The sequence below is a fragment of the Tamandua tetradactyla genome, chromosome 5, assembly GCF_023851605.1.
Source record: "Tamandua tetradactyla isolate mTamTet1 chromosome 5, mTamTet1.pri, whole genome shotgun sequence".
Classification (NCBI taxonomy): Eukaryota; Metazoa; Chordata; class Mammalia; order Pilosa; family Myrmecophagidae; genus Tamandua; species Tamandua tetradactyla.
Genome location: NC_135331.1, coordinates 70,224,578 through 70,251,413, shown reverse-complemented (window position 1 = coordinate 70,251,413; position 26,836 = coordinate 70,224,578). Strand labels below are relative to the sequence as shown.

The window sequence follows — 26,836 nt, the reverse complement described above, 5'->3', positions numbered from 1 at the left end:
AGAAATGAGACAGAATAAAGTCAGTGGCTGAGAGATATCAAAGTTGGGAAGTTATCCTGGAGGTTATTTTATTTTTTTTTGTAGTAGAATGATAATTTTATTTCTTTTCATGTTCTATATTATAATACAAGAAAACTTTTGGCAGGAATTGTTTTCCCAGGCGAAAGTGAACAGTGAATTGATGTTATTAGAATACTTTTTTTCTGTAACCACGAAAACATTTCCTGGAGGTTATTCTTACACATTAGTTTATGGTGTATTAGAATGGTTGGAGGGGAGTACCTGAAACTGTTGAACTGTGTTCCAGTAGCCTTGATTCTTAAAGAATACTGTATATCTATATAACTTTTATAGTGTGTCATGGTCAGGTTCATGTGTCAACTTGGCCAAGTGGTCGTACCTGCTTGTCTGATTGGGCAAGTGCTGGCCTGTCTGTTGCAATGAGGACATTTCATAGAATTAAATCATGATCATGTCAGCTGCATCCACAGCTGATTCCATTTGTAATCAGCCAAGGGGAGTATCTTCTGCAATGAGTGGTGCTTAATCTAATCATGAGAAGCCTTTTAAGGAGGATTCAGAAGAGACAGGTTCTCTTTCCTGCTTCGGCTGGCGAGCCTCTCCTGTGGAGTTGTCCAGACCCTCCATTGGAATCGTCAGCTTCACAGCCTGCCCTGCTGATTTTGGATTCTGTGTTCCCATGGTTACGTGAGATACTTTTATAAATTTTATATTTGTGAGTGTTCCCTGTTGATTCTGTTTCTCTAGAGAACTCTAACTAATACACAGTGTGACTGTGTGATTGTGAAAATCTTGTGTTTGATGCTTCTTTTATCCAGGGTATGGTCAGATGAGTTAAAAAAAAAAAAAGAAGAAGGATAAAAAACAAATAAAATGGGAGATAAAGGGTAAAAATTAGATAGACTGAAATGCTGTGGGTCAGTGACAGGGAGGGGTAAGTTGTATGGAATGTGTGAGTTCTTTTTTTTCTTCTTTTTATTTCTAATTCTGGAGTGATGCAAATGTTCTAAAAAATGATCATGGTGAAGAATATACAACTATGTGATGATATTGTGACTCATTCATTGCATAATATGTTTGGATTATACATGAGTGGATGTTTCTCAATAAAAATGTTTACACATATATATATAAAATAAGGAATAAAAAATAATAAAATATAGTATAAATAAAATTTTTAAATGAAAAAACAATTATACTAATAAAAATATAGAGAAGAAATACATTTTTTAAAAAAAGCAAAAAAGAATATTAAGATAAATAAATAAATGAAAAACCTAGACAAATAGGGAGGTAGCCTGTCTGCAATTACCTTTCTCTCCAGCAGGTGGCATATCCGAGGTTTCCCCCGCCCCCCCTCCCCCCCGCTCCCCGCCCCCGACTGTAGCAGCCCACCTGTACTTACCCTTCTCACCCACAGGTGGCGCTCCTGAGGCTCCTCCTTCCTCAGGCCCGCCCCCGTGACCTGCAGCGGTTCAGAAACAGTGTGGCGCGGTGGGGTGGTGGGGAGGGGAAGCAGCTTCCGGACCACAGCGGTAAGATGGCTGGGCCCTGCTGGCAGGACTGGGAGCTGACCAGTGCCCAGAGGATCAGCTGACCCGCAGTACCCAGCGCTTGTTGGGTCAGGCAGACACCGCTCCTGGCCAGGCGATCACTCCCAAAGACCTGGCCCTGGCAGTGGACGATCGGGTCCACCTCTGGACTCTCCACGCGCTGTCGACTACAACCCAGGCCGGGACATCTCCCAGCTGGGGCAGGCTGGAGCGGAGGGACAGTTCCCTCCCATCGCACCTCCTCTCATGCTACAGCCCCCAGTGGGGATCACGGTCAGTCCACCCACCCTGTTCTCCCTGTCTGATTCCCCCACCTCTCTCCTCCTAGAAAAACCCCAGAAACCCTGTTTGTTTACTCACACTCTGGACCCCAGTCCCAATCATTCCCGCCTCCCACCATCCCCTGTCTTGTTCCACCAAGCAGGAGTGAACTCAGTCTGTTCCTAAGATCATTAGTTTTAAAGTCTTTGTATGGTATATCCATATTCTTCTTCGGTGGTTGTGATCTTTTTTTCTTTTAAATTAAAGAAGCTGTGCGTTTATAGATGAATTATGCATAAAATACAGGATTTCCACTTACCACCCTATCACTAATTGCATTGATGTGGTCTGTTTGTTACAATTGATGATAGAATATTTTTATAACCATACTATTAACCATGTCTCATGGTTTAACTTACAGTATTCAGTGCAGTTTTGAAATACAAGAACCTTCAAGTAAATGATGGCATTACCTTGCCTGGGTGGCTGCCTAGAGGAAAGCAGAGGCTTTATACGCAGCTGCAGCCCTATTATGAGCAAGCCCTAAAGCTCAGTGCTGAGGAACCAACTTCCAGGCGCCTTCAGTTGTTTTCATTGTAGCCTCAGCTTTGAAGGCCTGAGAAAAGGAGAAGTGGTGGGCTTCTTTACTTGGCGCCATGAGGATTTTGCATTCACCCATATAGGACTTACCCTCTAGGATGTCAATATCAGCAATTGACAACACACCCTGACCTCTTCCTCCATTCCCTCTCCTCCTGTTAGGATCTGTTTCAAGTAAAACAGTTAGGTGTTCTTTAAAACAGTTAGGTGTTCTTTGAATAATAAAACATGATTATTATAAAACATGGTGAGGTGGATATGATCTTTTTAAGAGGACTTTTCACACACAAAAAATTAAACCATAAAGTGGACTGCTTTCATCTTAACCTTCCATTGTACATGATCTATACAAAGTAGCCTCCAGAGGCTTTTCAACTGGGAGGCATCTCTGTCGAGTACCATTACCCATGGGCCATGTGATCTCAGACAAGTCACTCAACCTCATGTGGAAAGTGGGGTTAGAAATCCTTCTTTTGTGTCTAGAATGTGGGCTACTAGAAACAGAAATTGTGTCATATTTCCTTTCAGTCCCCAGCACCCAATGCAAGGCTTACAGCACATATACTAATTAAATATACTTTGAGTTGGGCTGATAACTTCAGAGGGTTGTCACAAGAATCAGTTAAGTCTAGATAATTAGTGCCCTATCCCATAAAACTGAAAGGCTCACCTTACAAGTTGATCAGCATGTATTTGGAACCCACAGCACCTTTCTTTGCAGAAATAATGAGGTAAGGTGGTTAGGTTTCCTGGGCAGCCCATGAAGAGTCACATAGCCTATGCTCCAGTTGAGACATAGCCAACATCAGATGATAATGATGTTTCTCTTGGAACGTATGTTCAGAGGTTTAACTTGGGAACATTATGTGCAGTGATTATGTTGAATTCTGGTGATGAGACAGTGTAAGACAAATGTAACTCCTGCTTCCAGGAAATTTGCCATTTAGATAAGAAGACAAATTTGAAAACAAGTGATTATTGGTAAGTGATGTAAAGTAGAAGGGTAAGTAATGCTGGAGTCACCTAATTGGCAATGTCTTAACAGGTGAGAAAAAGCATCTTAAAGAAAGTCACATTTCAACTGAGGCCTAAGGATGAGCAGAACCTCATTCAACAAAGTGGGTTAATCATGGAAATACTGTGCAGTGTAATGAATAGGCTTGGGAGGGAGAGGAGGAGGCACAAAACATTAAGGTAATGACAAATGAGAGAAGACAAATGGAAGGACTTGCATTTCCAGTGATGACTGAGGATAACAGAAGTAAAGGTAGATGGTCCTGAAAGTCTTCAGGAGGCTGGTGGGCCTTGGGTCTTCTGAAATTCTGCCTTGTGCTGGTTTGAAAGGAAGTATGCCCCCTAAGAAAAGCCATGTTTTAATATAAATCCCATTTCTTTTTTTTTTTTTTTTTTGGCTTTTCAAAAGGGGAATTTAATAAGTTGCTCGTTTACAGTTCTAAGGCTGAGAAAATGTCCCAATTAAAACAAGTCTATAGAAATGTCTAATCAAAGGCATCCAGGGAAAGATACCTTGGTTCAAGAAGGCCGATGAAGTTCAGGGTTTCTCTCTCAAGTGAGAAGGCACATGGCGAACACAGTCAGGGCTTCTCTCTTGGCTGGACAGGCACATGGCGAATAGTGTCATCTGCTAGCTTGGTCTCCTGGCTTCCTGTTTCATGAAGCTCCCCGGGAGGCGTTTTCCTTCTTCATCTCCAAAGGTCGCTGGCTGGTGGACTCTCTGCTTCATGGTGCTGCAGCATTCTCTACTCTCTCTGAGTCTCTCCAGATCCCATTTCTTAAAGGTAGAATAATCCCTACTCAATACTGTATATTTGAAACTGTAATGAGATCATCTCCCTAGTTGATATGATTTAGTTAAGAATGGTTGTTAAACTGGATTAGGGGATGACATGTCTCCACCCATTTGAGTGGGTCTTGATTAGTTTCTGAAGTCCAATAAAAGAGGAAACATTTTGGAGAGAGAGATTCAGAGAGAGCAACACTGCAAAGCAGAGAGTCCACCAGTCAGCGACCTTTGGAGATGAAGAAGGAAGATGCCTCCCGGGGAGCTTCATAAAATAGGAAGCCAGGAGAGAAAGCTAGCAGATGACGCCATGTTCGCCATGTGCCCTTCCAGCCGGGAGAGAAGCCCTGACTGTGTTCACCATGTGCCTTCTCACTTGAGAGAGAAACCCTGAACTTCATCGGCCTTCTTGAACCAAGGTATCTTTCCCTAGATGCCTTTGATTGGACATTTCTTTAGACTTGTTTTAATTGGGACATTTTCTCGGCCTTAGAACTATAAACTAGCAACTCATTAAATTCCCCCTTTTAAAAGCCATTCTGTTTCTGGTATATTGCATTCCAGCAGCTAGCAAACTAGAACGTACCTTCTCCAGGCAGAAAGGCTATTTGAGGCCAGCTGGTCCTGGCCCTCAAAGCTGACAGAAATTCATGTGGGGTCTGGCCGTGGGGAAGGTTATGGTCTGAGGAGGCTGGTAGGTCAAGATCGGGGGCAGCCTCACATGAGGCATGGACCAGGAATTGGAACTCCTTGATTCATATCACTGGCTTAAAGGTCTGGAGACAGACTCAGGGACAGGTAAATAAAGGCCTCTGATTATGAAACATAGGAAAAAACCATGACCATTACTCGGTAGCTTCTCCAACACTGTGCTATTTTTACGTATTAGTTGCATAATAAGTGTTCAATAAATGAAAAAAAGTTATACATAAGGTACATGGATATATCTTTATTTATATAATTTAGGGAAGTCTTGTTTAATATTCATAGACTTCAGCAAAGTTTAGATACAACATGGTAGTTTTTTACCTCTGGTTTATGTAATTAAACACAAGTGTTCCAGCCCAGCATAACCCTGAGACCAAAGAGCACGCCAGGCCAAAGATTAGCCATGAGTTTAATTAGGGACTTACAGACAGGAGAAAGTATCTTCCCAATGGCAGCCAGGTGGAAAATGGAATTCTGCACTCCACCCAGAACCAAGAAAAAGAAGGGAAGGGGTGGCTAAGACGGCAGCTTACAAAGGTTAACAGAGTCCTGCAAGATTTGGCTACGAAGGCGTTTCAGCAGACACGCATGAGATTTGATTCGACAGAGTCTTGTGAGAGTTGAATATCAAAAGTGACTGGTGGGGGGTAGTTTTACATTCTTTGACCTTTAACATCGGTCCCCATCCTGTAGGTGACTGTGTGACTTGCTCTCAAAATGGAGGAAGGAGTGGGGCCCAGGCCCTGGGTCCTTACAATCTAGCCCAAATAGCAGGCTGCCTTGACCGTGGAACAGATGTTGTATTCATTAACAGAATAAGAGACAACAGAACATCAGGAGTTCCCCATACAGAGATAACAGCTCCACAGAGTGATGCCGTTATGTCCAAAGGAAGGGAATTACACCATTCTACTGATAATTGATAAAACCTGTGATTTTGGTCCTAAATGAGAAAATTCTCTTCCATACTTTTTTGATGTGCTGGATTCTGCCAGGCCAGCAGGGTATTTTACAGAGTCCAGTTCACAGGGTCACAGTCCAAAGCAGGCCAGTTGCACTTGACGGTGGCTGTTCAGTGTATACTCAGCAGTGAGATATATTGTACATGTAGGTTAATGCAGAAGCTCATTGGAGGAAGGTATTTGCTACACTGCTAAGGGAAAAAAGAATACATGCTTAATTTCCATTAGTAGACAGATACCACACTTTTTCCCCTTGCAGTTGCAGGGAGCTTTCTGGGGTCAAATTGACAGTCTGGGCATAATAATTGTCCACAGATTCACACATACTATGCCATGGGAGTATGAGGGTTTCTGGGTTGGTTACACATACAAGTTTTGGCATTTTGTGTATAAACTGTTGTCTAATATTTAAATTTTGGGTGACTCCAATACCCCATGGGCCTAGGATTCCCAGCCAGCATGGCTGCATTTGCCAGGACCACAGCCGATCAACCTGATTTTCCCCAATTTCTAATTCTTATGGTACAGGAAAGAGCAAGTTGTTTTCATTACCTCATTGTGGCTGTAGCATTTGTTTGTCCTTTTGCCTGAATTTATAGCACTTCTGTGAGTCCTGCTGTTAAGAGTTCAACAGGGGTGGGAGCAGCTTCTTGGGGCCGTGAATTGAGGCTGATGAGGACCCATTCATCCTTTCAATTAATCTCACTGCTGTGGGGTTGTAAGGCAGATGAAATGCCCATAAGATGTCATGTTCAGTCGCCCAGGCTTGCGTTAGTTGTCTGGCAGTGGGGGTCCCCCTAACACTGTCCATATGTATGGGGACCTTGAAGAATGCACTGAGCTGTTTTAAGCTACATATTGCAGCTCTTTGGTTAGCTTTCTCTTCTGGAAAGGCCAGCAACAGTCCAGTGGCCACATTTATGGCTGTAGAACCATATTTTGCCCCTCTGGATAAGGGAAGGGGCCCAATATAATCTACCTGCCACCTGGTGACCAGAATCTGCTCATGACTGATGTGAAGCATCCTTGGGCATCACAGCAAATGGGAGGGGCAGACATTCATGACTTCTGTCATTTGTCTAGTGATGAGCAGCTGGAATTGCTGTGCCAGTGTCCACAGAGTCTGGTGCCTTTGGTCTCCTATCTTCCTATGCAATAGAAAGTATACCAGTCTTGTATGATGTTGGCATGTGCTTCAGTATTGCCAGGTAAAGAATCAGTGTTATGGGCAGACACATGAAACAGTTACCTTTCACTTGTGACAGGTAGTCCAGTTGTCTTCCCACATCTCTTTTCCCTGTAAGGGGTGGGCTGAAAACAATCCATTGTTCTTGCTTCCAAGTGGCCATCAACTCTGCCAGACCATGGTGTACTGCCCAGTTGTCAACACAGATAGTTAGTGCATCTTCTAGTTCATGAATAATGACCATCCATACTGCTCTCAATTCAGCCCATTGGCTGCTCTGTGTAGTCCCAGTTTCCCACCATGTACTGTCCATACTAGATTGCATGGCAGCTGCCATCCAGGTGGCAAGTTGCACATGTGCTAATTCATCAGCATACTGGGTGGATTTAGGTATACTGCCACATCCCTTAGCAGTGGGCACAAAGACAGCCACCTCAGGAGCATCAGCAGGAAGGGGCAAGCATTGTTCTTCCAGTTGTTGTCTGGTGATGGGTGGCTGGATATCAGGATCTCATGCATTTTTGCACTTATGGGGCTGTTGTTGAAAATGCTGCACTGCAGCAGATAAGACTGTCATTTCATTAATGTGCTTAATTGGGCACTGCCAGAGTGAGGCTTAGGAGCAGTTGTATGCATCTACCCTGTTTGGGGATGGCTGTTCTTAATTTCACAGGGCATCTCTGAGCTAGTCCTTTAACTTGCAGTAAGGAACTATGGGCAGCACAGAGCTGGTTTTCTAATGGACTAAAGAGCTATGGGCAGCACAGAGCTGTTTTACAAAAGGAATAGATTTTGCCTTTCTCACCCATGCAATACCCAAGAATTTGACAGGGCAGCCAAGGTACTGCAGTTTGCTGTATCAAACTGCAGGATTAGTTGCCCATCCTGGCTGTTAAGATAAAATTCAATGAGTCTGAGTCTTCTTTTAGTTCTGGAAAAGAGTAACTGGTTAAAATGACATCATCAATATAATAAAATTGCACTTTTCCACTTAGCCAAATCCTTTGTTACAAGCCTGTGGCAGATGATCAGGCTATGTAAAAAGTCTAATGGGAGTACAATGAAAATCGCTGATTTTCTTTCCCAGGTGAAGTTGAAAACCAGTTGACTGGCCTTATTTAAGAGAATACTCAAGGAATGACACTGTGGAATGCTAATTCCCTGTTGTAAAGAGGCAAGCTTTGGAACCACTATATAAAATGGTGGTGTCACTCCACCCTTTGTCTTCCAAACTTCTTTTTTCTCCTCTTCATGATCAGATTAAGAATCTATGGTATCTTCTACTGGGAAGCCTTTTGATCCCAGTTATGGGAAGTCAGGATATGCCCTTTTACTCTAGCAAACCAGCATGCTAATATTTCTAAACTCTTATCTACAACACATAGTCTCTCATTCAATGCATCTTCAAAATCTGCTGATTTCTCTATCTTCCTGAGACAGTCCATTGCAGCTGGCTGTACTGCACACAAAAATGGCCAACCAATTGCAGTGTAGTCAAACAAGTGAGTGATACCTTCCCTCCCCCTTCCCCTACCAAGTCTCCTTTCCCTAGATTCATGCTCTCTACAACCAGTGGTGCTTTGGTCTCCTGGCTAGCTCACCAAATGTTCCAGCCAGCACAGTCCCAAAACCAAAGAACATGCCAGGCAGAAGATTAGCTATGAGTTTATTTAAGGGCTTATGCACAGGAGAAAGATTATTCCCAGTGGCAGCCAGGTGAGAAATGGAACTCTGCACTCCACCCAGAACCAAGAGAGAAAAGGGCAGGGGCATGCCAAGAGGGCAGCTTATAAAGTTTAACAGAGTCCTGCAAGATTTGGTTACAATGGGGTTTCAACAGATACTGATGAGATTTGGTTCAGCAGAGTTTCATGAGAGTTCATTACCAGCAATGAGTACGGGATGGGAGTTTTACATTCTTTGACCTTTAATGTCTGTCCTGGTCATATAGGCAGCTGTGTGACTCGCTTTCAAAATGGGGAAGGGGAAGGGGCAGGGCCCAGGCCTTGGGTCCTTACAACAATACTAGAATCATAAGACATAAGGAAATAAAAGGCTTGATTCCCTTTTTTTAAGGTAAAATGAAGATAATAAAAAATTAGGAATGTTATTAGGTATATTATTAAATAATACAAAGGGTTTACATTATATTTGTATCTGGAAAACTATTTCAAGTAGTGTTTTGCTTTGAATTAAATCTGTACTACACTCATAAACTCTCCATTTTATGTAGCGGAATTACACCTATTCCCGTTCCATCGAACGGCAGGTGGTGCCACACATGGAGCTCTTAAAACTTTAGAGTTGTAAAGAAGAATGTTGCTAAGGTAGACCAAAAAGAAGGTGGAGAGCATGTGTTAGTGCACTGCTAACAGAGTTATAACCAGAGTTATAACTGTTATCCTTTTACTTTTTTTCATTCATAAAATTAGATGAGTGCAAGACGACAAAACCATAGTGCTTTTATGAGGCACAATACAACTCACATCTTGATAAATAGTTGTAAACATAAGATACTTTCAAAAATGCTTAGCTACCATGAATTGGCTATGACCTTTCTTTCCTCTGTGCCTTTGCCTGCTCTTTCTTAGAAGAAATCCTCACTCATCACCCCCATATTGGCAGCCCTGAAAGTTCAGTAGACTAACTCCTGTAGGACTTCTCTAAAAAACAGAAAATTTGTTAAAAACTTACCTTTTATTTGGCCCAGGCAAATTTCAGCACTAAGGTAAAGGACAAAATCACAAATCAATACTACAAAAAACAAGTATTGTGGCTCTTCACTGTTATTAACTAATGAATTGTTCCTTTTGGACCTACTAGCTACTGTCTTCTTGGCTCCCTTTTCTACTAATGTAAAATCTCTGAGAATTTCTGAAGGGAAGTTACAGTTTTACAAAAAGTTGTTATAGAACAAAAGTGGGGGGGGGGGGTTCTCTGCCTATAGTACTCAGATGACCAATTCTTGAGACACTGGGGTTTCAAAAAGAGAATTTATTCCCTAGCACAAAGCAGGAGATCAGATGGTCTATGGGCCAAAAACTCTGTCTCCCTGAGTCTAAGGAGTATAGGGTTTTTATGGTTTCAAACAAGGGAAGGTAGAGTGGTCACTGTTGTAATAGCAAGTATAAGTACAGCAGAACCCCAAGGACCTATTTTTTAGCTCCTGAAAGAAGACCAAAAGGACTTGGGAGTCCCTTGGCATTCTCTTTAATGGCCAGGTTTGCATCTGAATAGGAGGAGGCAGTTTAGTTGAACCAGATTCAGGGGAGCTTCCTGTTCAAGCAGATATATCTCTGAAGGGAGCGCTGAATACCACATCATTTAAGTAGACTGCACTTGCCTGCCCGATCATTCTGCCCCCTAGAATTTAAGTGAAGTACCCTGCCTCTGCAACTCTTTTAAATATTATTCTTGTCGGATCAGCCAAGCCTTTGCTAATTTTGGCTCTTCTTGGCTGAAGAAGCTGAGTGCCTGGCTGTCAAGACTGTCTCAAGGGCCCATTTTTGAGAGTAGAAACAGCAAGGAAGACTCTGTCTCAACCTTTATGCTCAAACCACATTTTAGAAACTAAAAGGAAACAAAGGAGAACATTTTAGGTTGTATATATGTTACAAAAAAAAAAAAAACTAAACTAAAAGAAAAACCATTTACAATCTTGCTACTCTAATCCAGTTTTATTATATTTTTTTTGACAGAAAGATTCTTCTACCTGCTAGGAAAATAAATAGATGTTTCCTCTGGAGTTGTCTCCCTCCAATAGAGAGCACAGTATGGATTTCAGTATTGATCTGTCTGATTCAGAGCCCTGGTCCTGAAGATAAGGGACCTATTAACCTGTTTATGTTTCCATGATGAAACTATTGAGCTCTTCTTAGGAGTTGGTGAAAAGAGCTCAGAAAGAAGAAGCAGGGTTTTATCACCTCTCTTGTTGAATCTAACAGGAGTATAATTTCATTCCAGAACATCACAAGTACCTTTCACCTAACTGGCATTGCAGGAGGATGACTCACTGTCCTTGTCCACAGAGGAATGTTTTGGGTTAGGTTGCACATTACAACACTCTAATACACTAGTGTCAGTCAGGGCTTTGATTTCCATATGTCTAGAGAACTTATGCTCACCTAAGCTCTGGACTTGGTTATAGCATCTGTCTTTGAATTAAGGAGCAATTTGTCAGCCTTTCTGAGCACTGTTCCATCTCCCTTGTCATTGTTAATAAACTAGGCAATAAAGCAAGTAATAGCTCATAGAAATGCTGCTGCTTATTTCAGGCAGATACATATCATAGCTCTGTGGTACACAGATGTGACTTCCTGTCTACTCCATGTTATCACCTGTTGTTGGAGAGCCTTTGAGGGCTCCAAGGAAGGAGAGTTACCTTTGGTTAGGGACTCAGAAGCTTTCATGGAAGAAGTGATATTTGAGATAAGACTTACAGGATGGGAATGTTTCAAGAAGAAGTGATAGGAAACGGGCATAAGCGATGGAGAGAGGCACCAATGCATGGAAAATGGGGCAGGGGGGAGCTGTCTTCAGAAAAGGAGTGAGAATTTGACTGAATTCAGTCATATTTCTGAACCCTGACTGTATATGAGAGCTGCATGGGGAATTTTTCTTCCACAACACATGTTGGCCCCAACGCAGCCAACTGAACTGTTACATTCTTTGGGGGATCTCAAACCTCAGTGTTTTTTTGGAGAGCTCCAAAGAGTACTCTAAGCTACATACAAAGTCAGGATGCACTGAGCTCATGCCTAGACTATGACTTGTGGAGTCCTTGGAGATGGGCTCGAAAAGTAGGTGGATCAGGAGCACTTTCTTATATATTTATAAAGCAATATAATTTATAATTTCCCCCACCACAGATTGTACTGTATGACATATGTTTTTATATGTAAAAGGTATGATAAACCTTTAAAATTGTGTTTGGAGGAAGGAAAGTGTGCCTTTCGTAATGTATAATGTGCTGGGCAGTTTTTTAAAAATAATTGTAAAAAAACATTGAAATTATGAGACACGCTGGGATGTCAGAAATCTGTAATTTTGAGAATGTACAGCTGTTTGAAGTAATGAGAAAATATATGTATATATAATGTATATATAAAATAAATAAATAAATATATTTTAAAAGAGACAAGGGTTTTGAAATCGGTTGTGAATTCAGATTCCAGCTCTGCCACTTACTAGCTAGTGTAGACAAGTGCACACTCTCCTTGAATCTGTTCTCCTTAAACCCAGGTTTGCTCTGAGATTTGATTGAAACATGTCTGTAGAGCACCTGGCAAGGTGTCTCACCCAACAGGAATCCGCAATTTTTTTAGAGTGTACCCATTTATTCAATTGATCAAGACTCATGCCTGAGTTTACACCAGATTTTGTTCTAGTAGAAGGTATGCTCAGTAATAAAGATAGGCAGTCTAGCATGCATTGCAGGGTATTCGCTCCTTCAATTGAGTTGAACAAACTGAAATTATATTTGGCAATAGTTCATCGGGTACTGTCATTTAACATCTGGTATGTATGAGTTTTTTCTTTTTTATTTCTTTTGCTGGAGAGATGCAGATATTCAAAAAAATGATCATAGTAATGAATACACAACTATATGATGATATTGTGAGCCATTGATTGTACACCTGTATAGAATGTTTGTATGTCAAGAATGATTGTATGTTTGTTGTTTACAATAAAAGTATTTTTTTAAAAAGGCAAAGAAAAAAAAGATCTACGATTTTAAAATTTAAAAAAATCAAAACACTTTCAGTACAGGAACCTAGCTTTGAACACAAGCCACAGGAAGCAAATATATTTAAGCATGCTTTCCTTTGCTGTATTCCCCGGGCATTTCCTCCTGAAGCTCAGTTTTCTTTGTCTGTGGAGATATCATACAACAACTTCTCAGGTCCATTTCAAGCTGCTTTGAGTGTTCATCTTACACCAAGTGACTAATAAATATCTAGTTGACTGTATTCTCCAGTCTACAAAAACAGTGTCCCATCTTGTTGAGTAAAACTAGAGAAGGTTTCCAGCTTGAATGAAATAAGGGTATGGGCAGGGTGTGGGTCCTTAAGGCACCAGGAAGATTCTTGTATCAAACTTTTGTTTTTAAGCATTTTGACTCTCTAATCTGAGCCGAGTATTGACTAATAAGACTTGAGGCAGGAGGGTGTACTTTAGATGACCAGTTTTCCGTGATTCATGATCACTGAGACCCTTTCTGAAACATCTGGAAACTCCGTTTAAGACCCGTATGTGTGCACAGAGCAATGTGTACTGCCCTCCTGGGTAAACAGTCCTTCGTGATATGTGGGAATATTGCTGAGATGAGAAAATAGCCTTTGTTTGCACAGTTTTACAGTGCATTTGTTTTTATTTCATTGAGACAATTAGTAATTCAACTTGGTGATGCTGAAGTTAAGAAATCCAGTATGTCTTCCAACAACTAGGGATAAATAGAATCGTGTGAGATGGCCCCACCTAGTGGACACAGTGTTATAATCTGAACCCTTTCACCCATTATTAACAAATAAGATAGTAAAGAAGCGGTTTTAAGATACAAGGGAAATCGACTGGGAAAAAAAACATTTTGGATGATTAACTGATCACCGCAGATGAGAAAGTAAGAAAAAATTATAAAGTTTATTTTATCTGCTCTAAGGCAACCACTGAAGGAATTTCTTGTTGCACTTAGATTTTTTAAATGTAGTAATTGCTGACTGACAACATCTACATTCCCTACTTATCAAATATTTCACAGATATTTGTTCACTTGATTGTATCAGCACTGTGCATCACAAAGTTTGATTAGCTAGCCATTTTAGATGGAGGAAATAAATGGTTTTGTATAGTGTGGTTTAGAAAAAAAAGGCTTCTGGGAACAAATATGTTCATTATAGGATAGAAATCCAAAGACCTACATCTTAATTATTATTATATCTTAATGAGTAATTTGTCTCTTTCCTACCTTGTTTTGATATGTGTTTGACTTATTTTAAAACTTGAATAACTTTTCCGTGCCTCAGTTTCTTCATCTCCAAAAATGGAAGTAGGTTAATACTCATTAAAGATTAATGAACTGGATGATTATATGCCCAACACATTCGCAGATACTGGGAACACAATGATGAATAAAACACAGTTCCTACTGTCAGAGAACACTATTGAGGAAATACATGAAACAATAATTTTAATAGGACATGAGAATGGCCTTGATATGCCATAATTCACAGAAGTATCAAGGGATGACAACCAGCTCAGCCACAGAAGGGAAGTGAGGTTATAGTCTAGGAAGACTGCCTGGAAGAGGCCAAACCCTCAAACTAAGGCTTCAAGGATGAAGGAGAATAAATAGCATACAGGAGGATGGAGAATGAGAGGGCATACCAAACCTAGACTGTCTATATGGACATGTAAGGTGATATTATGGTGGGGAATTTGACAAAACCACAGTTCTTTAGGACTCTAAAGAGAATATGAGTCCCGCTAGGTGTACAGAGTAGGGCCCTAAAGGACTCTCATCCTACAAACTGGTGCAGTTGGGGAGCCCCAGAAGCATTAGAGCCTGGAGGGCTGCCCCAGGCCATCTGGCAGACTTGGTTTTCCTTTCACTGGTTAACAACTCCTTTTTTTCCCCACCTTCCAGTAAGTAAATGCATTGCATGAGCTTGATGTTAGGCTGGCATAGACCTCTTCAGTGGAGTACAATTTTACTGTATTTATCAAATTATAAAGACCATTATATGGATGCATATAATTTGATCAGTGAAGCAGTTAATGCTGCTTAGTCCACTTCTCACCGAGAGGTATTCTGAATGGAACAATGACTTCCAGAAATAGAATTCCAAAACCTATTATGGCTCTTATTCGGATCCCAATAACCAACATCTGCTTTTAACTTTGAAGTTTCATTTTTTTGCTGTTGGTGGTGGTGGGTATTTTTGGGGTTTGTTTGATTTTATTTAGTTTTGTTTCTAGTGGCTGATTTTTTAAAAGGATTATTGCTAATACAAAATCATCGCATTTTTTTTTCATTTGTCATGCATCTTTGTTTTCTTAGTCAAACATTTAAAAGTAGAAATTCTAACAAGAGAATGAGATCTGATATTGACAGGGGTTCCTTATCCTGGAAAAGGTTGAGAATCACTGTTGCCGACAGGAAGGTTTTGATCTTCAGATCTGATGATCATCATATGAAACCTGCTGCAGTTTTTTCTTGCTGTAACATTTGCCTATTCTATGCCCCAAACTATGCTAAATAGTTTCTTTACAAGGATCATTTAATTTAATATGCACATTTGAAAACAATCCAATGAAACACAAACTATTACTCCATTTTACAGATAAGAAAACTATGGCTCCTCATAGTTTTTTCAATAAATGTGGCAAAATTAGTGGCAGAGCAGAGTGTAAATTCCAGGGCTATGGATATCCAAAGCCCATTCCTTTGACAACTACACCAAACAACCAGTCTTCCATGGCCAGCAAAGAAGATTGTACCATGTATGGAAGTTTGGCCCTAATTCTTGCATTTCCTGATACACTTTCTCTAACCTATTATCATTGCCTTGAGAGCTTTCATGTCCCCTTTACTCCACTCGCCCAGGAATGGATACCTCTCTTTCATTTCCTTAAACTAAGAATTTTACTAAAAGATGATAACAAAGGATATTAAAACTGAGAAGAACTTTTGAACAAGCTCACTGGATAGGAACATTCTGAAGACACAGGTTCTGCACCTTCTTGAAAGGTATTTGTAGGATGACTTCTTCTCTAGGCCTTGACCTATATCTATGGGACAAAGACATTTCCTTACCTGGGATGCCCCTAAATTCAAGCCAAAGAAATGAAGCCCTAAGTAAAAATTCCTTCTTTCTCTAGTCTAAGACCTACCTTTTAGGTTCTCATTTTCTGTTCCAGGAGCTTTAACACTAGACAAATACATATAGTCCAGTCCCTTTAAAGGAGATTCCAACCACCAGTGGTGCTGTCTTACTCTGTGACCACTGAGGGAAACCATCTCATAATACATCAGCCAACAATGCTGGGTACAGTGAGAGGGTGGAGTAAGAGGATGTCATTTTTCCTTTAGAAGGAACAGAACTCACATGGGCAATGAGTGAGCCTATCTTGTTGATTCTTTAACAAAAAAATGTCCTCAGTGAGGCAGCGTTCCCTCCTCCTGATACAGCCTTTAGAACTTTTGATAGCCCTCACAGCTGCCCTTTCCTTATTTCAATCTGATTATCCTACTGCAGGGTCACTCCCATTATAGCCACAGCTGTGTGCTTAGTTCTAGGAACAAATGGCTACCCTGGAAAAAGAAGGAAGGAAACAAATCAGCCTTCAAATATGAAATAAAATCATACTTTAATTGGATCAATGCTGGGCTTTAAAGTCTATCAGTCTTCAATGTAATGTTGAACTGGAGAAAGTTATAGCAGCCTCACATAAATTATCTAAATGAATAAATGTTATTACAGTAGTAAGAAGGCAAGGTAAACAAAGAGCTTAAGTATTTTATTTGTTTGCACCTAAGCTTGTTAACACTGTATAATGAAAATGTACAAATAATAATTGTTCTAGTTTGCTAGCTACCGGAATGCAACACACCAGAGACGGATTGGTTTTTAATAAAAGGGGATTTATTTTGTTAGTTCTTCAGAGGAAAGGCAGCTAACTTTCCACTGAGGCTCTTTCTTATGTGGAAGGCACAGGATGGTCTCTGCTGGCCTTCTCTCCAGGCCCCTGGGTTCCAACAACTTTCCCCAGGGTAACTTCTTTCTGCATCTCCAAAGGCCTGGGCTGAGCTGCTGGTGCTGAGATGAGGAATGCCGAGCTGCTTAGCTGTGCTACGTTTTGATCTCTCATTTAAGCACCAGCCAATTAAGTCAAACCTCACTCATTGCAGCAGACACGCCTCCTAGCCTACTGCAGATGTAATTAGCAACAGATGAGGTTCATGTACCAGTGGCTTATGTCCGCAGCAAGAAGACTAGGTATGCTCACCTGGCCAAGTTGACAACTGAATCTAACACAATAATATTGCAGTTTTTGGTTAGATTTAAGTTAAAGACATTCATTAGTAAGGAATCTTTGAATGTGAATATTCCAGAAATTTCTCTAAGCCATCTGATCAGAACAACTGTCTATGAATATTACGCTACTTTGGAAGGTATTGGCATATATTTGAATTAAATTTAAAATTTTTCAAAATAAGCCCTAATTTAAAAAACTATTCTATATTAAACTAAAACAATTTTAATAGAACTTTCCTTTCTAGAAATAATAATAGATGAAACAAGGCATTTTGTAAAATGTAGTCCTGAACAAGTTGCTGTAAAAAATAAACGTATACTCAACTTCCACCTCCTCAACACAGAGGCTACTTTCTGTTCCTCAGCCTTGAAAACAAAGTGAAGAATAGCCTGTTAGCAGCCTCAGGAAGGGGGTTGCCAAAACAAAGCTTGAGCAGTTGAACAAATACCCCTCTTAAAAGAATTTAGGAAAACCTGACAAAAGGATCCAAATTCTGCCCTAGTAGCCGTGCTGCTGGGGCTCGGCCCCGTTCCATGCTTACCTGTGCTGTGCTGAGGACAAACCCTGATGTTCCTGCTCTAGGGGAGATCTTTTCCCTGGAGAGTTTAGTGTCCAGCGAGCTTTTTGATTATATGAAGGAGGTGAGCACAGACTCCACATGGGTATTTTAAGGCTTGGAGTCAAAGTATTTTTCTAACACAGCTAGGAAGAGTCCATGTGTCCATTGGACCATCCTCCAGTTTGTTCTAATTCCTCATCATGCATTTGTGGACCTAGATTGCAGATCTTTGCTCTGTCATCATAGTCACATCTCATGTCCATCCTAACTTGTGATTCATATTCTGTGCCTGGAAACAGTCCCTGTATTTAACAATAATACCCACACATAAACAATCTGCTGTTACAACTTCTATGGCCACAAAACATTATTGATATTCTGTAGACCAAGCAAATGTGTTTTAACCATAATTGTCGTGCATCAGATTCACAGCCAGAATCCTCAAGATCAAAAAATTTTCACAATACAAATAATAACTTAAAATACGCATATACACACCCTCTCACACACACATCTCATAGAACTGTGCTTGGGGTAACTGCATTTGTTGAGTGCCACTGAAGGCATATTTTGCCAAACTGCCACTCCAGGTTTTTTGTTTGGTCAACAATAGGGTACAGCTGTTTATTGGATGAGCAGGAAAGCAAGATATGCTTGTGGCAACCATAAAGTTTCAAGGACTTTCAAGTTGTATAAAATGGGCCTGCAAAAAAACGATTAAGTCTTCTCAGGATGCAAAGCTGGAGCTGAAATGTGATAGCAAACGGTTGCAAACAGCGTACAGCAGCCATCTCTTGAGGTCAAACCTGGTACTCACATATATAGGAGACCTCAAATCTCATCATGTGTGAATTTCACAACAGATTCATATTGTTCTGCTAGTTTGGTATTGGGGATTTGCTTGTACCCCTACTGAATTTTACCTTCATAGTCTTTTAGGAGAGGCTCACATATGCCAACTTGACAGAGGGTAAAGGTGGGCTGGTCTTTCTTTATCCAGGAGAAACCTGGAGAACTAGGTGCTGTGAGTGCTGAGGAATGAGGGTGACTTTCCGAAGTACAAGCTTCACTCTGATTAGGAACAACTTCTAAATGTCTCCATCTCTAGTAGCGACGCTATTCTTGTACTATATTCTGAACACTTTACTCCGGAGTTGGAAGGCGTCGCTGGCTGCCGGGCGGGGAGTGCTGCTGCAGAGTGGGCAGGACCTTTGTCTGAAGCGGCCTCCGGGGGCCTGAGGCCCGGAGCGGGGCCAGGCAGAGGGGGCGCAGCACCGCCGCTTCGGGGTGCCGGGGCTCAGCAGCGCCGCCTGGAACTTCGGGGCCGCTTGGGTGTCGCCCCGCACCCCATGCCGCTGAGGGGCGCCGGACCAGGCGGGGACGCGGCAGTCACTGTGGCCTGACCTCCGGTTCCTCATCGGGGCTCGCAAGCCAAGCCAGCCCCAGTGACGTCCCCAGCACCCGGCAGCGACTCTGGCCCCCCAAATCATTGCATTTTAAATCGAGTATTCGGATTGCCACAAATAAATGGCTTATTTAGATGTTTATTTTCATTCCATACCTGTTTTATTTCTGGCTTTAAAGAATCATGTTTCCCCTACATTTTAAACTTTAAATGACCTATAAAAACATGCTGTAGTCCTTACATGAATAAAACTTTTGTCTTCACAGATACAGGCTAGTCCCAAAGGTTCATTTTCCTGAGCAAATTCACGATGTTGTGCGTGCCACAAAGTATTTCCTGCAGCCGGAGGTCCTACAGAAGTATGCGGTTGACCCAGGCAGAATTGCCATTTCTGGTGACAGCGCTGGTGGGAATTTGGCAGCTGCCCTAGGACAACAGGTAACACCACTGCCCTGAGGTGGTGGTGGTGGGAGGGGTGTGTGATAATGTCCAACAGACCAACACATTCTGCATTTCTGTATGATAAAGGTTTAGCTGGCTGGGCTGGTCGTTAGTGTCCAAGTTTTTCTTCCAGTTGCACCTGGAGAGCTCTGAGCTCTTTTTGAATTAGGAAGACAGGTCACTTGAAAAGGCCCTGATAAAAATCAGTGTTAGAGGGGGGCTCACATTTTAAAGGGGTCATTTGCTCCTCGGGAATATGCATGGAAATTAATGCTCCTTTTCCATTTTTGGCTTGCAGAAGGGGTCATTTGTGCTTAATTCCCAGTTATTAAGATTGCCTTCGTAGAACTTTGAGTCATATTAAAACTTCTGTTTCCCAAAGTTTTTTACATTAATATAAAAGAAAAAAATTAAATGGTTCAGTCATTTTAAATATTATGTTACAAATCAGTCTGACTTTGGCTGGCTCAATTTTTTGAAGACTCTCTCTAGCCCTGATGACACTCAAATTCTTTGGCAGCTTTGTGAGTTTAGCAATCAACACAATATTCTCTTCCTCTTTTGGATTAAGCACCTTAAGAACAGTATCTGTATCTTCTAAATAAAGAACTTGATTTCACACGTCACCTGAGCAAGCATGCCATCCATATGTTAAAGTGAGGTAAGAAGAGAGTCCTGGCGCAGTGGAGAGAGAGCGCTGTGGGCTTTAAAACCACTCGGACCTGGAGTTGAATCCTGCCCTACTTTTTGAGAACTACAGGGCTTTGAGCAAGCCCTTGAACCTCTCTACATTTCAGGAAAACGAGGACTATGTCATCTGATTGTAGGATTGTTGAGAGAACTTAGTGAGATGTGTATACAATTCTTGATACCTATTAATAGTGCTATTTACTGATCATTTCCTCTTGCTTTTACAGTACAGTTACATCTTACTTGGGGATGAGATTCTAAAGCCTGGGTATGAAACAAAATTGTATATAGCTAAAGTTAGCTTGAAGATCACAAAATTGTATAGCTAAAGTTAGCTTGAAGATCTTATGATTGCCTATTGAAGACTGATCTAATTAGTTGCCTTTTAGATGTGACATAAAAAATAGATAATTTTAGACACTGGAATTACAAAATGAGGCAATATGTTCACACTGAGAGAAGGCATGGGGGAACTGAGATCTGCTGATGGGGAGGATTCACTTTCCCATTTCAGCTGCACTCTGAGGCATGGGCTTGTTCATTAGAATGGAGGGTGCTTTATTAGCACTATTTAAATTTTCATTCCTTCACCTTGTTTGAAGGCTAAGTGCAAATCAGAAAGAATACTCTGAGGTCCTACTAAAAACACCTTTAGAGTCCCATCATCTGTTCATTAGCTTTTCCCTACCCTTCTCCTCCGGAAAAGCCAGACGAGTTTTTCTCCCTAGGATGCCTTTGCCTTTGTGGGCATCGCAGGGAATATAAAACTGAATAAGTTCACACATATCTACTCATAAAACCCAGCACAATGTGCTAAGTGCCGCAAGAAAGATATGTCAAGTGTTAATGGGGGAGGTTCAAAAATCATTGCTTGAGATTGTGTACTTTTTTTTTTTTTTTAAGGGTGTTATATGATATTGTTTTTCTTTTTTTTTAATTTTTTTTTTTTATTAACGGAAAGAGAAAAAAAAAGAAATTAACACAACCTTTAGAAATCATACCATTCTACATATGCACTCAGTAATTCTTAACATCATCACATAGATGCATGATCATTGTTTCTTAGTACATTTGCATCGGTTTAGAGGAACTAGCAAGACAACAGAAAAAAATATAAAATGTTAATATAAAGAAAAGAAATAAAAGTAGTAGTAATAGTAAAAAACAACAACAACAAACAAACCAACAAGCAAACAAAAACAAAAAAAACCTTATAGCTCAGATGCAGCTTCATTCAGTATTTTAACATGATTACTTTACAATTAGGTATTATTGTGCTGTCCATTTTTGAGTTTTTGTATCTAGTCCTGTTGCACAGTCTGTATCCCTTCAGCTTCAATTACCCATTGTCTTACCCTGTTTCTAACTCCTGCTGAACTCTGTTACCAATGACATATTTCAAGTTTATTCTCGAATGTCCGTTCACATCAGTGGGACCATACAGTATTTGTCCTTTAGTTTTTGGCTGGATTCACTCAGCATAATATTCTCTAGGTCCATCCATGTTATTACATGGTTCATAAGTTTATCTTGTCTTAAAGCTGCATAATATTCCATCGTATGTATATACCACAGTTTGTTTAGCCACTCTTCTGTTGATGGAGATTTTGGCTGTTTCCATCTCTTTGCAATTGTAAATAACGCTGCTATAAACATTGGTGTGCAAATGTCCGTTTGTGTCTTTGCCCTTAAGTCCTTTGAGTAGATACCTAGCAATGGTATTGCTGGGTCGTATGGCAATTCTATATTCAGCTTTTTGAGGAACCGCCAAACTGCCTTCCACAGTGGTTGCACCAACAGTGGATAAGTGTGCCTGTTTCTCCGCATCCTCTCCAGCACTTGTCATTTTCTGTTTTGTTGATAATGGCCATTCTGGTGGGTGTGAGATGATATCTCATTGTGGTTTTGATTTGCATTTCTCTAATGGCCAGGGACATTGAGCATCTCTTCATGTGCCTCTTGGCCATCCGTATTTCTTCTTCTGGTAGGTGTCTAAGTCTTTTTCCCATTTTGTAATTGGGTTGGCTGTCTTTTTGTTGTTGAGTTGAATAATCTCTTTATAAATTCTGGATACTAGACCTTTATCTGATATGTCGTTTCCAAATATTGTTTCCCAGAGATTGTGTACTTTTTTAAGGGTTCACTCAAAATTATGAGTCACAAACATTGTATCTTTCTTAAATATTCAGAAGCTCAATACAGTGTTGGGGCGGGTAAGGGATTACTATTTTTTAAACTTAATACCATGCTTGGTGGCAGTTTAACATTTATGCATTTGACTGATTCAAAGTAACACATTAAGCTACTCTATTGGATATGGTTTCTATAAAAGGAGTCATGCAAACTGACATCAGTGTGTTTGCTTCCTCTTCTCCAGTTTAGTCAAGATGCCGACCTAAGAAACAAGCTCAAACTGCAAGCTTTAATTTATCCAGTTCTTCAAGCTTTAGATTTTAACACACCCTCTTATCAGCAAAATGTGAATACCCCAATCCTGCCACGCTATGTCATGGTGAAGTATTGGGTGGACTACTTCAAAGGAAGCTATGACTTTGTCCAGGCAATGATAGCTAACAATCACACCTCACTTGATGTGGAAGAGGCTGCTGCCTTCAGAGCCCGTCTAAACTGGACATCCCTCTTGCCTGCATCTATCACCAAGAACTACAAGCCTGTTGTACAGACCGCGGGCAATACGAGAATTGTCCAAGAACTCCCTCAGCTACTGGATGCCCGTTCTGCTCCACTCATCGCAGACCAGGAAATCCTACAGCACCTTCCAAAGACCTATATTCTGACGTGTGAGCACGATGTCCTGAGAGATGATGGGATCATGTACGCGAAGCGTCTGGAGAAGGTGGGCGTGGAGGTGACCCTCGATCACTTTGAGGATGGCTTCCATGGATGCATGATTTTCACCAGCTGGCCCACCAATTTCTCAGTGGGAATCCGGACTAGGAACAGTTACATCAAGTGGCTGGATCAAAACCTGTAAAGGAGGGAAGCTTCTGGAAGGGTCTCGATCTCCTGCACCTGCTTTGGAAAGATAGGCACTTTTTAGTTGACTCATTTTCCCTAGTTACTTTGAGTGAAGGTATCTCTATTCCTTAATTTAATTTTTTAAAAATAAACTTGACTAATTTAAGTGCAAAGCATCTCAATCTGGTTCCCAAAGTGGGCCAGTCTGTTTGTTTTTGTTCTAGCCAAACTACTTCTAATACCCTCAGCTGCAGAGAGCAAGAGTAGGAATTAGGAATAGTTCCATGCCCCAGCTTTGTCAAGATAACCTTTTCAGAAGAAATTCTTTCAGATGTGGATGATATAGTGACCTTCAATGACTTAAGAAAATGTGGTTTCTTGTTCAACTTGTTAGAATTTATTGCAAGTATTAAGTATGTGCACTTTAAGGCCAGCCTGGGTCCCAGGTGCCCTCCGTTCTCTCTGGATGGATGGTTGCTTTCGTTTTGTACAGTTTTGTCAGAGGCATTCTAGCAAGGGCAAGTCTCTCAAAGGACTTTATTCCTCTTGAGTGTTAATTTTATGCGATAGCTGCCATAAGTCCAGTTGGATTATGATAATACTTGAAAGTTGCTTTTCACCACTATTAGTAGAAAATTCAAGGTTGCATGCGCTGGATATCTGTACATAGTTAAGTTTTTGTTGTTGTTATTGTTGTTTTGGTAATACCCTCTTCTTGGGGAGACATTTTGGGAGCAAAAGTTATTTAGATTTAGAATAAATTTTCTATTATAGAATGAGTAAAAACAAACGAAACAACCTATCATTTCATAACAAATGCTTCTGACATAATTACCAATTAACATAGAAAAGAAATGTATTTCATCTTAGTTTAAAATTATGAAAAATACCTTAAGAAGGTCTATTCTTGAAAACACAACTTTTTCCACTTCTGTGGCTTTAGGTTGGGGCTATTTTGGTATATATAATGTATTGTTTATTTTTTTAAGTTATTTGATGTTAATATATGTAGTAAGAGAGAATTTTTCAAAATCATGTCTAACGAATATTAAAAATAATGATTTTTTTAAAAAAACTACCTTAAAGTTATATTCACATGTAATTTTATGGAAAGAGATAAAATAGATATTAATACTATACATTAAGCCTAAATATTTTGATGTTTATATGCATATATAATTAAAATAATTAGAAATTATGACTGCACATAGTAAAGTCATCTATGTTTATAATTTAGTAAGTGCTCATCTCTGCTCTTTTGTGGTCAGCAGGTCACTGGCTCCCCCTGTGCTGGTGGAGGGCATACAGTGGCTTCCCCCATCATTATCTCCTTCCAGCCAGGTCTAGAAGTTCCAACAGCCTAAGTTTAACTTTATGTAAAGCTTTCACTGCCAGTGGGAACATCTTTGGCATAGCAAGAAACTCCGGTTCTGATTTAATAGCTGTGCCTTGGCCCAGCTTCCTGCCATCCTTATTTCTGTCCCAGCCCATGTTCCTTTTAGGAGCAGCAGCGAGAAGCAGCACAGCTGGGTAACGATGCAGTGCATCAGTGGAGAGAACTTTTCCCTTGTTCAGAGGAGGGGTGTTTAACCACCCCTGGCAATGGAGCAAGCAATGAAAATTTGCTTTATTTTTCATTTATTGTATGGGCCAATAGCATTTCATGTGCAAAAACAGAAGCGAATGCAACAGTGTGAATAGGTGTGTATCCACCTCTGGCGATGAAACAACCAATGAAAATCTGCATCCTTATTTTTCACTTATTTTATGAACCAGTAGCATTTCTTGTACAAAAGCAGAAGTGAATGTAATAGTGTGTGTGTAAAGGTACTCATATATGCTAACTTGCTAGTGTATTCAGGCAAGTTATTTCCCATCTCTGGGCCTTTTCTTCCTTTCCTCTAAAACCAGAGATTTGGATTACTTGATCTATGAGGTCTCTTCCAACTCTTCTAACCATTTTGTGAGACCAGCAAATTGTTCTGGCCTCCTCTCCTGTGATGAGTTTTTTGTGGTCATAACTCCATATATACAGACACATGTGTCAGAGAAGATTTTTCTTCCTAGAAAACCAGTGTTTTTGTTTTCATTCTATGATAACTACCTTCTTCATGAAATACTATTGTTTTTGACAAAATTTGAAGGAACCAAAGTTTGGACCTTATTCTGGGGTCATCTACCTCGAAGAAAGCAGAGAAAATAATACGTACACAGAGTTCCATAAAATAACATTTTTCCCCATACTTGTGAGCCAAGTCCTATAGTAATTACAGACAGATGATTACAGATCTCTAAAGGGCACTCTCAGATTAGAAGGGAGTGAAGGAAAAGAGGGATCAAACATGTTTCTGATAAGATCCTTGAATTTCATTAAAGATTTTAAATATGTGAATAATTTTGTCTAATGATGTGCACTTTATCCTACTTTAGAATTTGTTAAAGTGAAATTCTCCTTAGAATGACAATTGGGAATCATGATACATGAAAATCTTTAGATATAGGAGAAACTAAACCAACCAAAAACACATATGCTAAGAACTCCTGTAGAACACCTACAGTGTTTTGTGGTAAAGATATTTTGGTTTGGGGTGAATTTGTTATTGTTTTAGTTTTTATTCTTATAGAAAAATATTTATCCTCTACAGATTGATTCTTTTTGTGTTATGCCTTTGTTTTGTTTTCCTATTTTATGGAAAAGGAAATCTTTTTGTAATATTGTGGTCTGTGAAATATAAAATATAAAGAAAAAGCGAGGTTAAGTGCTGCAAATATATAGTGAAGTGTAAATTAGTTTTAATGTTTTCTTGTTTATTTGTGAAGAATTTAAGACTATTATATAAATCTGGGTGGATATAATATTTTATGCATGGCCTTCTAACCTGTGACTTTTTGGTTATTTCCCACTGCAAAGAGGAAGGCAGATTTTATGAAGAATTTTAGCAGCAAATGTATTTTATAAAATGAAAATCTGGTATGGAGATAGGAAAGCATTTATGTGTTTTGAATCCTATTTGGAAATAAAATGGCTCCATCTGGGAATGTGCCTCTTTCACTTGCCCTCGTCGCATTTTCTGGTTAATATTTAAGACAACATGCTCATGCTTTGCCTCTCTCTCTCTCTCTGTCCCTGCCCCCGCCCCCACTCCCTCGAAGTTTGAGCCACAATCCTGCCTAAATCTGTTGCCCACCGGAGTGCGGCTGTGGCCTTCCATTCACTGAGAAATTGTTCAGAGGTCTCCTTGATCATATTCACTTTATGTCTGGATAAGGCACATACTGCCTATATTGGGGAAATCTGCCTTGCCTAATTAAAAGCCAGGGAGGCCCTGGGACTTTTTGGGATCTTCAAAACAAGCCAAATAACTACACATTTTTAAGAAGGAACAACCAGAATACAAATGAGTTTGGGTTTGAACCAGTTCAGCCAAAGAAGTATCAATATTATTGAAGGCAAGTTCTCAAATGGATCCTGTCATGATAAGCAAATCTGGCAATTTCACACGTGTTTATTATGCTTATTCTGTATCAGAATCATAGGAGTTTTTTCAAAGTGAGTTGTTTTGTATTGGTTCTAAATGGTCAGTACAGTGTGGAAATGTAAATATAATTTCTAGTAGGTATGCACGGATTACTCG

The 26,836-nt window shown here is 40.2% G+C and overlaps 1 protein-coding gene and 1 pseudogene across 2 annotated transcripts in view; one reads left to right on the top strand and one right to left on the bottom strand.

The window, feature by feature from the left end:
- The window catches only part of NCEH1 (neutral cholesterol ester hydrolase 1), an 85,835-nt gene extending 59,584 nt beyond the window's left edge, over nucleotides 1-26,251 (top strand). For both annotated transcript variants that reach the window (XM_077161058.1, XM_077161059.1), the window contains exons 4-5: nucleotides 19,358-19,529; nucleotides 22,600-26,251. In XM_077161058.1, coding sequence (XP_077017173.1) covers nucleotides 19,358-19,529; nucleotides 22,600-23,217 — 790 coding nt within the window. In that variant the 3' untranslated portion in view covers nucleotides 23,218-26,251. The remainder of the gene's footprint in view (nucleotides 1-19,357; nucleotides 19,530-22,599) is intronic.
- LOC143684252 (akirin-1-like) lies at nucleotides 18,518-19,037 on the bottom strand (annotated as a pseudogene).
- Nucleotides 26,252-26,836: the final 585 nt, after the last annotated feature.